At 40.0% G+C, this 14,256-nt stretch overlaps 1 protein-coding gene across 2 annotated transcripts; it reads left to right on the top strand.

The window, feature by feature from the left end:
- The first annotated feature begins 291 nt into the window (after positions 1-291).
- Positions 292-14,086, top strand: LOC135054838 (oocyte zinc finger protein XlCOF7.1-like). 2 transcript variants are annotated; one of them, XM_063958227.1, is made up of 6 exons: positions 292-467; positions 8,944-9,531; positions 10,176-10,330; positions 10,921-11,103; positions 11,645-11,768; positions 11,860-14,086. In XM_063958227.1, the coding sequence occupies exons 2-6, from the start codon at positions 8,949-8,951 to the stop codon at positions 12,873-12,875; spliced, it is 2,061 nt and encodes a 686-aa protein (XP_063814297.1). In that variant the 5' UTR covers positions 292-467; positions 8,944-8,948; the 3' UTR covers positions 12,876-14,086. The 2 variants fall into 2 exon arrangements, with proteins under 2 accessions (XP_063814297.1, XP_063814296.1); XM_063958226.1 differs by having other exon boundaries at positions 8,940-9,531.
- Positions 14,087-14,256: the final 170 nt, after the last annotated feature.

Genomic DNA, 14,256 nt, shown 5'->3' with positions numbered 1-14,256 from the left:
AGGGACAACATTCAGTCATTTATCAGTTACGTAAGTTGCAAATAAATAAATAAATAAATAAATAATTAAACAAAATAAAACTTCCTCAGATGTACTCTGATGGACAACGACAAAATGGCCGCCGCCAGGTGTTTTCATTGAAGCGACAACTAGCGAACACTATTGTGCACATTTGGGCACTCTCAATCATTCGCTATCCATGATGGTTATGAATGAACCAATTAGCGTGTGGATGGGCGTGGCCTTTGGCTGGTCATGTGCCCGTCAGTTACCGATGACGACCAGAGTGGGAGAGAAGAACCCGGACACCAAATGAAACGCATAACCAGGAAGTCGGCTGAAACGCATGGACCGGAAGTGGATTAATTACCTAGATTTTGTTTAGGGGTGGGGTGATGATACTTTTCCGGTTCCCAGACAGCTGCACTTGGATAAGGATTGTTGTGTTAGAACGAGGATAAAGCCAGGTAATGGCATTGTAGATTATCATCAGCTGTTATACGAGTCTTCCTTGTTATCCCATTCCACATAGTGTGGGAGGACTCTTGTCGTATTTTACTTGTTTTTTATGAGGGCTGCCATATTATTATTTTTTTATTTATTTTTTTATTGGTAACTTCCTACAATGAAGAATAAAACCCCCTTGTCATATCTACTGCACCTGTCTGATGGATGGCCACTGATTTGGCCACTGCTCCCAAATGCAGTAGCTTGTGCGGCTAATCCGTGCCCCATTGGAGTTTACGTTTTCAATTCCCTACCATGCAAACACCGGCCAGAATCCCAGGTGGCGGGAACCCATGGAAACACATTTAGAACATACAAACTCTACACAGATGCTGTACCGTTTGTATGCGAGGTGCAGTGCTAACCATTGTGCCCAATAGAAGTACATTCTGTGTATAATGGTCCAAGCTGCCTATGAAGAATACCAGTGGAGTGGGATTTACTTTATTATTAAAGCACGGTTTTCAGAATGTGTTCAACAAAGACTGATGCTTTACAGCAGATGTTCTGTTCACTAATTTTGATCTTAAATACATTTTCATTGTAGCACTATCCATTGTTGGCAGCAGGTTGTGTTGTATGTTCTGGCTTCTATCCGATTGATAGAACCTCTGTATTCATTTAGTATCAACGTTCAGTTTGATACATTTACATTAAGTTGCATTAATATTATACATTTTAATAGATATTCTAATTATATAGTGAGTTAGGATTACTGATGTAATTATTATTATTATCCTTTATTTATATGGCGCCACATGGGATCCGTAGCGCCCAATTACAGAGTAAGCAAAACATGAAGACAGTGACTAACAATTGAATACAATATAGGACAAGTACAGGGTATATAAACATAGCTGCGTCAGTAAACAGCACTGAAATAAGTATCAGGGGCAGAAAACCGAGGGATTTGGTGCCTTCAAAGGGAGTATTGAAAAGAAGATCGGTTAAGTGAGAGATGTAAAAGCACATATGAGCTCCTTCTCTATATATAACTAGTCAAGGATTAGAAGACATTGATTTTAAGCAAATATATATCCAATAAAGTAGAGAGAGAACGGAAAGAAGAAAGTGAAGAGAGAAGAGACAGTCAAACCATATCTAGAGACTACATAGTTTGAGGTGTGTGATACATTATACCGGCGGATGCCGGCTGTCAATATACCATCAGCGGCATACCGCCCGCCAGAATGCTGGCAGCGGGGTGAGCGATAAGAGGATCTAGTGTTCATTCTAGCACCCTGCACCTTTCAAAACATTTGCAATTCCTCTTTCCTGCCTGGGGTGTCGCTCTCTGCTCTGGTGCTTCTCAGAACAGTCTGCTCTGTATCTCAGTACTAAAACGCAGGCCAGAATGTGCTGAGAAGCACCAGAGCAGAGAGTGACACCCCAGGCAGGAAAGAGGACCTGCACATGTTTTTGAAAGGTGCAGGGTGCTAGAATGAACAACAAACAATAGAAGAAAAATCTGCACTCTCAAAAACTTAAGCAATGGATTGAGGATACCCCGAATAATATATTTAGAAGAATCCAATGGTTTTTTTCGGGGGTGCTACCTATGACAACCTTGAACGACACCTATTACACAGAAAAGAAATGGGGTTGTACTGTAAGGTGCACACAAAAATGAATTAAAATTTAACTTTTATTGTTCTATTAAGAGATCCAAATTTGGGCCATATGCAAAATATAGAGTTAAAATTGAAAGAAAAATCAAAGAAATGTGCACTAAGATAGAAATGTGAAAAAAAAAAAAAAAATTAAAAGATTTGTCCGCTCCAATGATTGCACTGGCACTAATTGTGTTGTTTAAATTTTTATGCTTGTACTAACATTATATGAATAGTGTGCAACTGTTTAAAAATTGCCAACTATGTCCTGGAATAATTACTGGAGTCCTTAATTAATATCAGAGTCATCTTTTTTTGCTGACAACTTAATAAAAATTCCTTATATTTTTTGCGATGACTGTCTGTACCTCTGCGTAAGTATGTTGAATTGATTATTCTTTATTACATTGAGTGCATGTATATGTTAGATAAAGAATTCCTTATGTTTTTGTGATGACTCGCTGTATCTCTGCGTAAGTATGTTAAATTAATTACACTTTATTACATTGAGTACATGTGTATGTTAGATTACCCTGTGTCCGGTTGCACTCCGGTGTTTGTTGCTACACTTAGCAAAAAACTCTCCTTTGTTTTACGAGAGCCATCAACCCCTGCTGTCGACCTGGCAGATGAGAGGTGTTGGAATTACAATATATTTATCTCAATCAATATTATATGTATATGCACACTATATTAGTGCCGAACTTCTCAGACTGAATATGAGATGAACCAGAGATATCTATATGTTACCTATACAGCTATTTGACCACTCTAATATGAGGATTGTGCTCTTAGGTTCACGTGACTAAAATTGAGAGATTTTTTCTACATACTGAGTGCACCAATCAATTACTAATTGATTACACAGGTGTTCCACATTGCTATGTGGGTATACAGCGTGTGTTCGAGTATCACATTTATCTAAATATTTCACATTGAGTATCAAAGTAACACTATAGTGCACTCTTATTTTAATTGTTACTTTCGAAATAAAGAGACCACACTGATGTACGTTAATAATTGTTAATTGAGGACAAGTGTTCACTCTATATATTTTGCAAAGAGTGGTAGTCCTGTATTTAGCCTTAGGTGCCTAAAGATGTAATGATTAAGATATCAATTTAATTTTTAGGGTATTCCCCAGTTAGCCTTATAATATTGAGACACCCTGGCTAAGCTGTTATGTCATTATATCTGTGACAGCATTGCAGCAGTGTTCAGACTCATGGCTATTTGTCTGACAGTCGGGTATTCCCGTACTCGCTGTGCAGTGCTTGTCAGCTCAACAACTGTCCACGTCCTCCAGACAGCTTACCAGAGGTACTGATAATATTAGGCATTACAGGATATCTTAACCGCAACGGTTTTTGGTCGGCATTAGCACCAATCAATTACTAATTGATTACACAGGTGTTCCAAATTGCTATGTGGGTATACAGCGTGTGTTCGAGTATCACATTTATCTAAATATTTCACATTGAGTATCAAAGTAACACTATAGTGCACTCTAATTTTATTGTTACTTCAGAAATAAAGAGACCACACTAATGTACGTTAATAATTGTTAATTGAGGACAAGTGTTCACTCTATATATTTTACAAAGAGTGATAGTCCTGTATTGAGCCTTAGGTGCCTAAAGATGTAATGATTAAGATATCAATTTAATTTTTAGGGTATTCCCCAGTTAGCCATGTAATATTAAGACACCCTGGCTAAGCTGTTATGTCATTACATCTGTGACAGCATTGCAGCAGTGTTCAGACTCATAAGTATTTGTCTGACAGTCGGGTATTCCCGTGCTCGCTGCGCAGTGCTTGTCGGCTCAACAACTGTCCACGTCCTCCAGACAGCTTACCAGAGGTACTGATAATATTAGGCATTACAGGATATCTTAACCGCAACGGTTTTTGGTCGGCATTTGTCCGACCCACGGATGTGCCCGTGTTGCCGTGCGGTAATAGGATATCACCAAAGTACACACAAATACATATAAATGGTTAGTGCAAGAGCATTAGGAGCGGATCAAAGGCCGATGCGCGCATTTCGCAACTAGCTTTTTCGAGGCTTAACCCGAATGCCTCTCCTGACAGGAACTTTATGCCGTGACTGAGCCAATCACCGTGCAGCCCTGAGATTACATGACCGCTGCAGCTGATCCATGTTAATTATACACCGCTAACCCCCATTCAAATTTCCATGAACCTAAATTGGTTCGGGAGAAATACTGGTGTGTATTGCTGACACTTCTTTAGATTAGCGTCTCTGCTGTTATTATGACAACGGATTAACCCACTCTAGGTCAGTGTATAATTACGGGAGCAGATCTAAACCATGTAAGTGGTAATATGTGAATCTTATAGGTCTATTCCTCTTTAGCCACTGTTAATACTCTCATGTTGTCTAATACACTAAAGTTAATAATGTTAGTTACTTTACTGGTTTCCGTCCGGGTATAACATCCCTTGAAACTTATGACGCTCTGTTAACTATATCTGTGTTAATGCGTGCAGACCTGATCATGTTGCATTCGTTAAACTGGCGTCTCAGTTGTTACTATGGCAACAAATTAACCCCCTCTAGACCAGTGTGTAATAATGAGAACAAATCATATAATTACGGTTATGTTAAAAGTATAAATGTTACAAATCCACCTCCGCTTTAGCTACCGTTGATACTCTCCTATTGATCTATGTAACTGTAAATGATAATAATAACTACTTATTTATATCTGGATATCATATCCCTTGTGATTTATGACACTCTGTACCATTGCATCTATATATGTTAATAAATGCTGGTCAGATCACTGATTAATTTTAACTGATATTTCTTTAGATTGGCGTTTTTGCTGCTGTTATAGCAGCGTGTTGACCCACTCATGACTTGTGTATGATTATAAACACAGTTCTGAAACCTGAAGACCTCAGTGCCATGGAAAGCAATATGTAAATATTATGTGTCTACTTCCACTAGGACCGCCGTGAATACTCCCCTATTTTTCTATATAACGAAAAAGGTGCTACTAGCTACACAATTTAGTTTCCGTCCAGATATTGAATCCCTTAAAAGTGATAACACTATCTTGTCTTCATCTATCAATATAGACAGATGAAGACCTGGTAATTCCATACTACTTAACTTGTTATGATAGTGCTTCATGTTAGGCCCTAAGTGGCCTAACATGAAGCACTATCATAACAAGTTAAGTAGTATGGAATTACCAGGTCTTCATCTGTCTATATTGATAGATGAAGACAAGATAGTGTTATCACTTTTAAGGGATTCAATATCTGGACGGAAACTAAATTGTGTAGCTAGTAGCACCTTTTTCGTTATATAGAAAAATAGGGGAGTATTCACGGCGGTCCTAGTGGAAGTAGACACATAATATTTACATATTGCTTTCCATGGCACTGAGGTCTTCAGGTTTCAGAACTGTGTTTATAATCATACACAAGTCATGAGTGGGTCAACACGCTGCTATAACAGCAGCAAAAACGCCAATCTAAAGAAATATCAGTTAAAATTAATCAGTGATCTGACCAGCATTTATTAACATATATAGATGCAATGGTACAGAGTGTCATAAATCACAAGGGATATGATATCCAGATATAAATAAGTAGTTATTATTATCATTTACAGTTACATAGATCAATAGGAGAGTATCAACGGTAGCTAAAGCGGAGGTGGATTTGTAACATTTATACTTTTAACATAACCGTAATTATATGATTTGTTCTCATTATTACACACTGGTCTAGAGGGGGTTAATTTGTTGCCATAGTAACAACTGAGACGCCAGTTTAACGAATGCAACATGATCAGGTCTGCACGCATTAACACAGATATAGTTAACAGAGCGTCATAAGTTTCAAGGGATGTTATACCCGGACGGAAACCAGTAAAGTAACTAACATTATTAACTTTAGTGTATTAGACAACATGAGAGTATTAACAGTGGCTAAAGAGGAATAGACCTATAAGATTCACATATTACCACTTACATGGTTTAGATCTGCTCCCGTAATTATACACTGACCTAGAGTGGGTTAATCCGTTGTCATAATAACAGCAGAGACGCTAATCTAAAGAAGTGTCAGCAATACACACCAGTATTTCTCCCGAACCAATTTAGGTTCATGGAAATTTGAATGGGGGTTAGCGGTGTATAATTAACATGGATCAGCTGCAGCGGTCATGTAATCTCAGGGCTGCACGGTGATTGGCTCAGTCACGGCATAAAGTTCCTGTCAGGAGAGGCATTCGGGTTAAGCCTCGAAAAAGCTAGTTGCGAAATGCGCGCATCGGCCTTTGATCCGCTCCTAATGCTCTTGCACTAACCATTTATATGTATTTGTGTGTACTTTGGTGATATCCTATTACCGCACGGCAACACGGGCACATCCGTGGGTCGGACAAATGCCGACCAAAAACCGTTGCGGTTAAGATATCCTGTAATGCCTAATATTATCAGTACCTCTGGTAAGCTGTCTGGAGGACGTGGACAGTTGTTGAGCCGACAAGCACTGCGCAGCGAGCACGGGAATACCCGACTGTCAGACAAATACTTATGAGTCTGAACACTGCTGCAATGCTGTCACAGATGTAATGACATAACAGCTTAGCCAGGGTGTCTCAATATTACATGGCTAACTGGGGAATACCCTAAAAATTAAATTGATATCTTAATCATTACATCTTTAGGCACCTAAGGCTCAATACAGGACTATCACTCTTTGCAAAATATATAGAGTGAACACTTGTCCTCAATTAACAATTATTAACGTACATTAGTGTGGTCTCTTTATTTCTGAAGTAACAATAAAATTAGAGTGCACTATAGTGTTACTTTGATACTCAATGTGAAATATTTAGATAAATGTGATACTCGAACACACGCTGTATACCCACATAGCAATTTGGAACACCTGTGTAATCAATTAGTAATTGATTGGTGCTAATGCCGACCAAAAACCGTTGCGGTTAAGATATCCTGTAATGCCTAATATTATCAGTACCTCTGGTAAGCTGTCTGGAGGACGTGGACAGTTGTTGAGCTGACAAGCACTGCACAGCGAGTACGGGAATACCCGACTGTCAGACAAATAGCCATGAGTCTGAACACTGCTGCAATGCTGTCACAGATATAATGACATAACAGCTTAGCCAGGGTGTCTCAATATTATAAGGCTAACTGGGGAATACCCTAAAAATTAAATTGATATCTTAATCATTACATCTTTAGGCACCTAAGGCTAAATACAGGACTACCACTCTTTGCAAAATATATAGAGTGAACACTTGTCCTCAATTAACAATTATTAACGTACATCAGTGTGGTCTCTTTATTTCGAAAGTAACAATTAAAATAAGAGTGCACTATAGTGTTACTTTGATACTCAATGTGAAATATTTAGATAAATGTGATACTCGAACACACGCTGTATACCCACATAGCAATGTGGAACACCTGTGTAATCAATTAGTAATTGATTGGTGCACTCAGTATGTAGAAAAAATCTCTCAATTTTAGTCACGTGAACCTAAGAGCACAATCCTCATATTAGAGTGGTCAAATAGCTGTATAGGTAACATATAGATATCTCTGGTTCATCTCATATTCAGTCTGAGAAGTTCGGCACTAATATAGTGTGCATATACATATAATATTGATTGAGATAAATATATTGTAATTCCAACACCTCTCATCTGCCAGGTCGACAGCAGGGGTTGATGGCTCTCATAAAACAAAGGAGAGTTTTTTGCTAAGTGTAGCAACAAACACCGGAGTGCAACCGGACACAGGGTAATCTAACATACACATGTACTCAATGTAATAAAGTGTAATTAATTTAACATACTTACGCAGAGATACAGCGAGTCATCACAAAAACATAAGGAATTCTTTATCTAACATATACATGCACTCAATGTAATAAAGAATAATCAATTCAACATACTTACGCAGAGGTACAGACAGTCATCGCAAAAAATATAAGGAATTTTTATTAAGTTGTCAGCAAAAAAAGATGACTCTGATATTAAGGACTCCAGTAATTATTCCAGGACATAGTTGGCAATTTTTAAACAGTTGCACACTATTCATATAATGTTAGTACAATCATAAAAATTTAAACAACACAATTAGTGCCAGTGCAATCATTGGAGCGGACAAATCTTTTAATTTTTTTTTTTTTTTTTTTTCACATTTCTATCTTAGTGCACATTTCTTTGATTTTTCTTTCAATTTTAACTCTATATTTCGCATATGGCCCAAATTTGGGTCTCTTAATAGAACAATAAAAGTTAAATTTTAATTCATTTTTGTGTGCACCTTACAGTACAACCCCATTTCTTTTCTGTGTAATAGGTGCTAGAATGAACACTAAGGATCTATTCCCACTCTGGACACCTACAAGTGGGAATAGCCCTATTGCACCGGGATTCCGGCTGGCAACATTGTTGTTTGTTGGAATTACGTTGTCGATATCCTGAACGCCGTGATCCCGACAGCCAGCATTTTAACTACATCTCAGTTTGAGCGAGGCTCAGTATCATAATAATCAAGCATTCGCATGGAGTTACTGCACAGCTACTTTAAGTAAGTTGTCGTGAGAAAAGCCATGTTGTATTTTCAAAAACCTTCCAGATGCATTCATGTGTACACTGTCGTTCTTCTGACTATCGGGATCACGACTGCTGGGAAATCGTACCCAACCCAATTAGGCAATGTTGTTCATACGCTCGAAGCTGTTATATATTTTACAATATATGTTTATTGCTAATATTCATTCATAATCATCTTTATTTGTTCCCAGGTAGACACAATGCCAAGCTGTATCATTCGCTCGTGTCCGTACCGAACCGGAATTAAAACCTTGCATCCGGACATTATATTGCATGTGTTTCCCAAAGATAAGCATCGCATAAAGATATGGCTCGAGAGGACCGGACACGTCTTCAAGGACATCGATGCCTTTGCCGAGAGAGTGTTTGAGACGAAGAAGAACGATAACTACCGCCTTTGTTCTGCACACTTTACAGAGGACTGCTATGTGCACGCCGGGAGAACCAAGGTGCTGAAAGCAAATGCCGTGCCCAGCATCTTCCCTCCAGGTGACAAGCTGATCGAGGAAACGTTTCGCCAGCGCGCCAGCCGAAAGACACGAATGAATCGCATACTGAATAGCCTGAATGCTTCTAAATTATGTGTCACTGGAACTCCAGCTATAAATGTGCTTAGCACAGTAAAGAATCCATCTACGATAAGAACCGATGTTGGAACGCAGACGGAGACCTTTCGCTCTACCGGTCATCAAGGTGTTCAAGTGCCAGAGTTTGCTTTCCAAGAGGCCGGGATAGTGCAACAAGACTTTGCGTATGGTTCCTCCGAGCATCTCTTGCAGCAGCGTAAGTATACAAACCAACCAAAAGCGTCCAATCAAAAGAGTTTTGGATCTGCACTAATACCTCCACTTAAATCCAGAATTTGTCATTAGCATAAGAGTTTGAGACTGTGTTGGTGGACGGTGAGTTTTCCAGCAGAGCAATAGCACTAATCAGGGTTTCTGGAACTGTTTGTCGGACAAATTGTGAGTTCTGGCCCCACTATGCACATGCACAGGTGCCGTCTGCGCATACACAAACCATCGATGGCTTCTTACTGATGGCTGAAAATCATCAACCTATCAATGGACATCACTAGTCTGATCATGGTATAACCGGTATTACTGAAGCACACATTGAATATATCCATAGTACTCAGGAGCTTTCACGGTAAGCACAGTCAGTGATGCAGTGTGGCCTATTTCTTGGCATTTATACTTTCTCTGCTGCAGTAAACATTGTACAGAACGAATGTAAGATGTTCGTGCTTTTCATACACCCAATTAGAATTTCTATAAGAAACTATCCCTCTTCTGCCCAAAATTCCAAAGGAAGCAACTTGGGTAGGGTGAATGCAGTTTGGAATTCAACGTATCCCAAAGTATGGCTGCTACCTGATAAATTGTCTTTGTTCTGTTATCTCATTTGTTCTCCGCTTTTAAATTTAGCGGTGACGTCAGGTGACGGTGATATCTGCCGGCAGGGGAGAGAGTTTTGGACTGATTACCCCTCTGATTTGCTGAGGATGGACAAGGACGGGAGTCACATGACTGAGAGGATATTATGTCTCACCCTGGAGATCATCTACCTGCTGACCGGACAGGTGAGAGATTTCTGGGGGGAGTGTTACAGTAACATCACTTCTGTATCTTTAAACCATTTAATGCCATCCGTAGGAGTTTATCCCATTGTCCCTCTGCCAGCATTCCTATCTTAGGGCATCTTAATGCGTCCTAACAATATTTTTATGTAAAGCCGCGATATGCTTTTTGACTTCTGTTTTTATTATTATTATTATCAGTCTTGTTTGCTTTTGAATCTGCCCCCACCCACTGTTTTTACTGATTCGTAACCATTTTGTTGACCCCCAACCACGGTCTCCATTTATTCAGTTCCTATCACGCCCATCTGTGTAATCACTTGTTGCCTAGGAGGCTGTTTCTGGGGCCACAACCTGCCTTTCCTGCAGAAATAGTCATAATATTCTTGCAGGGCTAGTTGGTAAAAAAAACAGGTTTTCCATTAGCATTGGTAGCTCAGATTTAGACATCGTCTATCGTTAGCTGTACGTTTGTGATCATTTGCTAACATTAATTGTGCTCCCTGTTGACTTTTTACTGGTGTGCTGCCTGTTGATCCATTGTCCTGACACAAGTTTGCAATGCTTTTATTTCTCCTGTTTAAAACACCCAGGATTACACAGCGTCACAGTTGATGTCTGGTGACTGTCTCAGATGCAGCAATATCTCAGGAGGACTGAGCAGGACCCAGAACTTCATTACTGAGCCTCCACCTCACTCACTGATACATGAGAGAGACAATGACCATAAGATCCTGGAACTCACCAACAAGATCATTCATCTGCTGACTGGAGAGGTGATTGCTGGGAATAGGGCATTATACAGTAACACCAGGGGAGGTGTCTGGGTGATGACTGGAGAGGTGACTGCTGGGAATGGGGCATTATACAGTAACACCAGGGGAGGTGTCTGGATGATGACTGGAGAGGTGACTGCTGGGAATGGGGCATTATACAGTAACACCAGGGGAGGTGTCTGAGTGATGATTGGAGAGGTGACTGCTGGGAATGGGGCATTATACAGTAACACCAGGGGAGGTGTCTGGGTGATGACTGGAGAGGTGACTGCTGGGAATGGGGCATTATACAGTAACACCAGGGGAGGTGTCTGGGTGATGACTGGAGAGGTGACTGCTGGGAATTGGACATTATACAGTAACACCAGGGGAGGTGTCTGGGTGATGACTGGAGAGGTGACTGCTGGGAATGGGGCATTATACAGTAACACCAGGGGATGTGTCTGGGTGATGACTGGAGAGGTGACTGCTGGGAATGGGACGTTATACAGTAACACCAGGGGAGGTGTCTGGGTGATGACTGTGTCATTGTGTGTGTCAGGTTCCTGTAAGGTGTCAGGATGTCGCTGTCTATCTCTCCATGGAGGAGTGGGAGTATATAGAGGAGCACAAGGATCTATACAAGGACGTCATTATGGAGAGTCACCGTCCCTTCACATCACCAGGTAAGGCGAGGTTTAATAATAATGTTGATGTAGTAGTTGGGGAAAAATAGTATTAAAAAATATCTAACCATAATGTCTTTCCTTCCAATAGATTTATCTAAATACACTGCAACTCATTCTCCATCAACTCATATTAAGAAGGAGTCTGTCTCTTATGAAGAAGGAAACTTACAACACACTGACCTTTATACTCCCACAGATCATACACAGTATACAGCTACTCTTATTAAGCAGGAACCAGTCTCATGTGACGGAGGAAATCTCCCACAGACTGATATATATATCCCCACAGATCATATCCAATATGCCGCTCCTCCTTTTAATGCAGAATTTCTCTCACGTGAAGAAGGAAACCTCACATACACTGACACCTCTGTACATACAGAAACCTGTGCTCCTCCAGATCTCACGGTGAATAAAAGTAACTGCAATGGAGAAACAAATGTTAACTCCACAATAACAAACACAATGGAAACGTCCATAACATCCAGTTGTCAAAAATGGTTTATCAGTAACTCTGGTTTTCAAAATCATGAGGGAGATCATATGCTGAATCAATATTTTGTCTGTTCTGTATGTGGGATGGCCTTCACTGTAAAATCGCAGTTTGTCATACACCAGGGGACTCACACAGGAGAGGAACCACTTTCTTGCTCCAAGCGCGGCAAATGTTTTGGTACTACGTCAAATCGAGTTAAACTTCAGAGAACTCGTGCTGTGGAGAGCCCATATTCTTGCACTGAATGTGGGAAATGGTTTCCTCAGAAATCCAATCTTTGCAGACATCAGAGAACTCACAAAGGAGATTATCCTTATTCTTGCACCCAGTGTGGGGAATGTTTTACTAAGAAATCCCATTTTCCCCTTCATCAGAGAACTCACACTGGGGAGAATCCATATTGCTGCACTCAGTGTGGGAAATGTTTTACTAAGAAATCACACCTTTCCGGACATCACAGGACTCATACTGCGGAGAAGCCACTCTGTTGTTCTGAATGTGACAAAGGCTTTGCCAATAAATCAGAACTTGCAGAACATCAGATAATTCACATTGCAGCAACACCACAACCCTTGAATGAGCCTTCAAAGTGTGAAAGGCTTTACTGAGAAATCACATCTTGCTACACATGTGAGAGAACCCCTGTACTTTCTCCGCATGATAGAATTCATATTAAAATGCCATTCTTGCTCTGAATGTGAGAAGGGTAATATCCGGAAATCCAATGTATATACACCATACAGTCCTATTTTTGAGACTGCATATAGGGAATTTTTTAATGTATTTATTTTAGCTATCATATAATTAATGGAGGAATAAAACCATGTGCTGACTGAATATTGGAATATTTTGCTATTTTTATTAAGTAATAGTAGTTCTCGATCTGGCATCTGCAGGGTCAACCTCACCCAGCTGCCATCCCTGTCTCACACGCCTCTTCCTAGCATGCTCTATGCCTCCTTCCTCCCACTCCCTGCCCTGACCCACTGACACTTTGCCCTCTCTCCGCCCCCTGCCCTCTCTCTCCCAATCTCTGCCCCCTCCCTCCTGCTTTCTCCCTTTTGCTTTTGGTCCTACTCCCATTCCATTACTAATATTTACCTTCCTCCAATCCCAGTCATCTTGGCGAGCCATGCCCATCAGGTGTGACATTGCATGAACCACAACCGCAATTAGGTCATTGCGCAAACGTGTGTGATGACCTAATTTAAATCAGGCTATTTTAAAATAATAGTTTGCCGGGTTCACTTGACCAAGAAAGCATTTTATTGCTTTGAGTGTGGAAAATGTTTTTAGTCTTCCGAATGCAATAGTTTGGCCTTCCGTGCCACATGGTGGTCTACAAAAGCACCCTTTGAAGGAGAAAATAATTTTAGAGCACAGGTTCTCAAACTCAGTCCTCAGGACCCCACACAGTGCATTTTTCCAGGTCTCCTCACAGAATCACAAGAGAGATAATTATCTCCACCTGTGGACCTTTTAAAATGTGTCAGTGAGTAAGGAGTACACCTGTGCACCTGCTGGGTTACCTGCAAAACATGCACTGTGTGGGGTAATGAGGACCGAGTTTGAGAACCACTGTCTTTGAAAATAAAAAAATTATTCTGTAGCTGTGAGTTTATTTCTATTGGTTGAATACGATATCCATGCAGGGAATATTTGAGTAGTTGGTTGTTACTACTGAGTCGCCTTTCTTTGTAGTAGTTTATTCTTTAAGCAATAGGGAGCACATTTACTAATACAGAAGTGTTATTCTTTAGAATGTATGGTTTCTGTAGATATGTATTTATAATATTAAATTAATAATATGTTTATTTCATATTGTGGTCTGGAGCTCACATTTGTAATTCTAAGCTCTCTTTGTTCCTTTAATCATTTTAATGTAAATGTTGTGGGGGTTTTCTGTGGTATATTTGTGTTGTATGTTTTGATCATATGTATTCAAGTGAGCTGATGATCAACTATCTTCCCTGAGCTTAATACGCACAC

Source organism: Pseudophryne corroboree, chromosome 3, assembly GCF_028390025.1.
Source record: "Pseudophryne corroboree isolate aPseCor3 chromosome 3, aPseCor3.hap2, whole genome shotgun sequence".
Taxonomy (NCBI): domain Eukaryota; kingdom Metazoa; phylum Chordata; class Amphibia; order Anura; family Myobatrachidae; genus Pseudophryne; species Pseudophryne corroboree.
Note: the sequence above shows the minus strand (reverse complement) of the source record. Positions and strands in the feature narration are given on the sequence as shown.

Bases quoted from the DNA above. Each gene is read 5' to 3' on its own strand.
- LOC135054838 (XM_063958227.1), top strand. From the start codon at position 8,949: ATGCCAAGCTGTATCATTCGCTCGTGTCCGTACCGAACCGGAATTAAA. The intron at 9,532-10,175 runs GTAAGTATACAA...TTTTAAATTTAG, and splicing joins CGAGCATCTCTTGCAGCAGC to CGGTGACGTCAGGTGACGGT. The intron at 11,104-11,644 runs GTGATTGCTGGG...TGTGTGTGTCAG, and splicing joins TTCATCTGCTGACTGGAGAG to GTTCCTGTAAGGTGTCAGGA.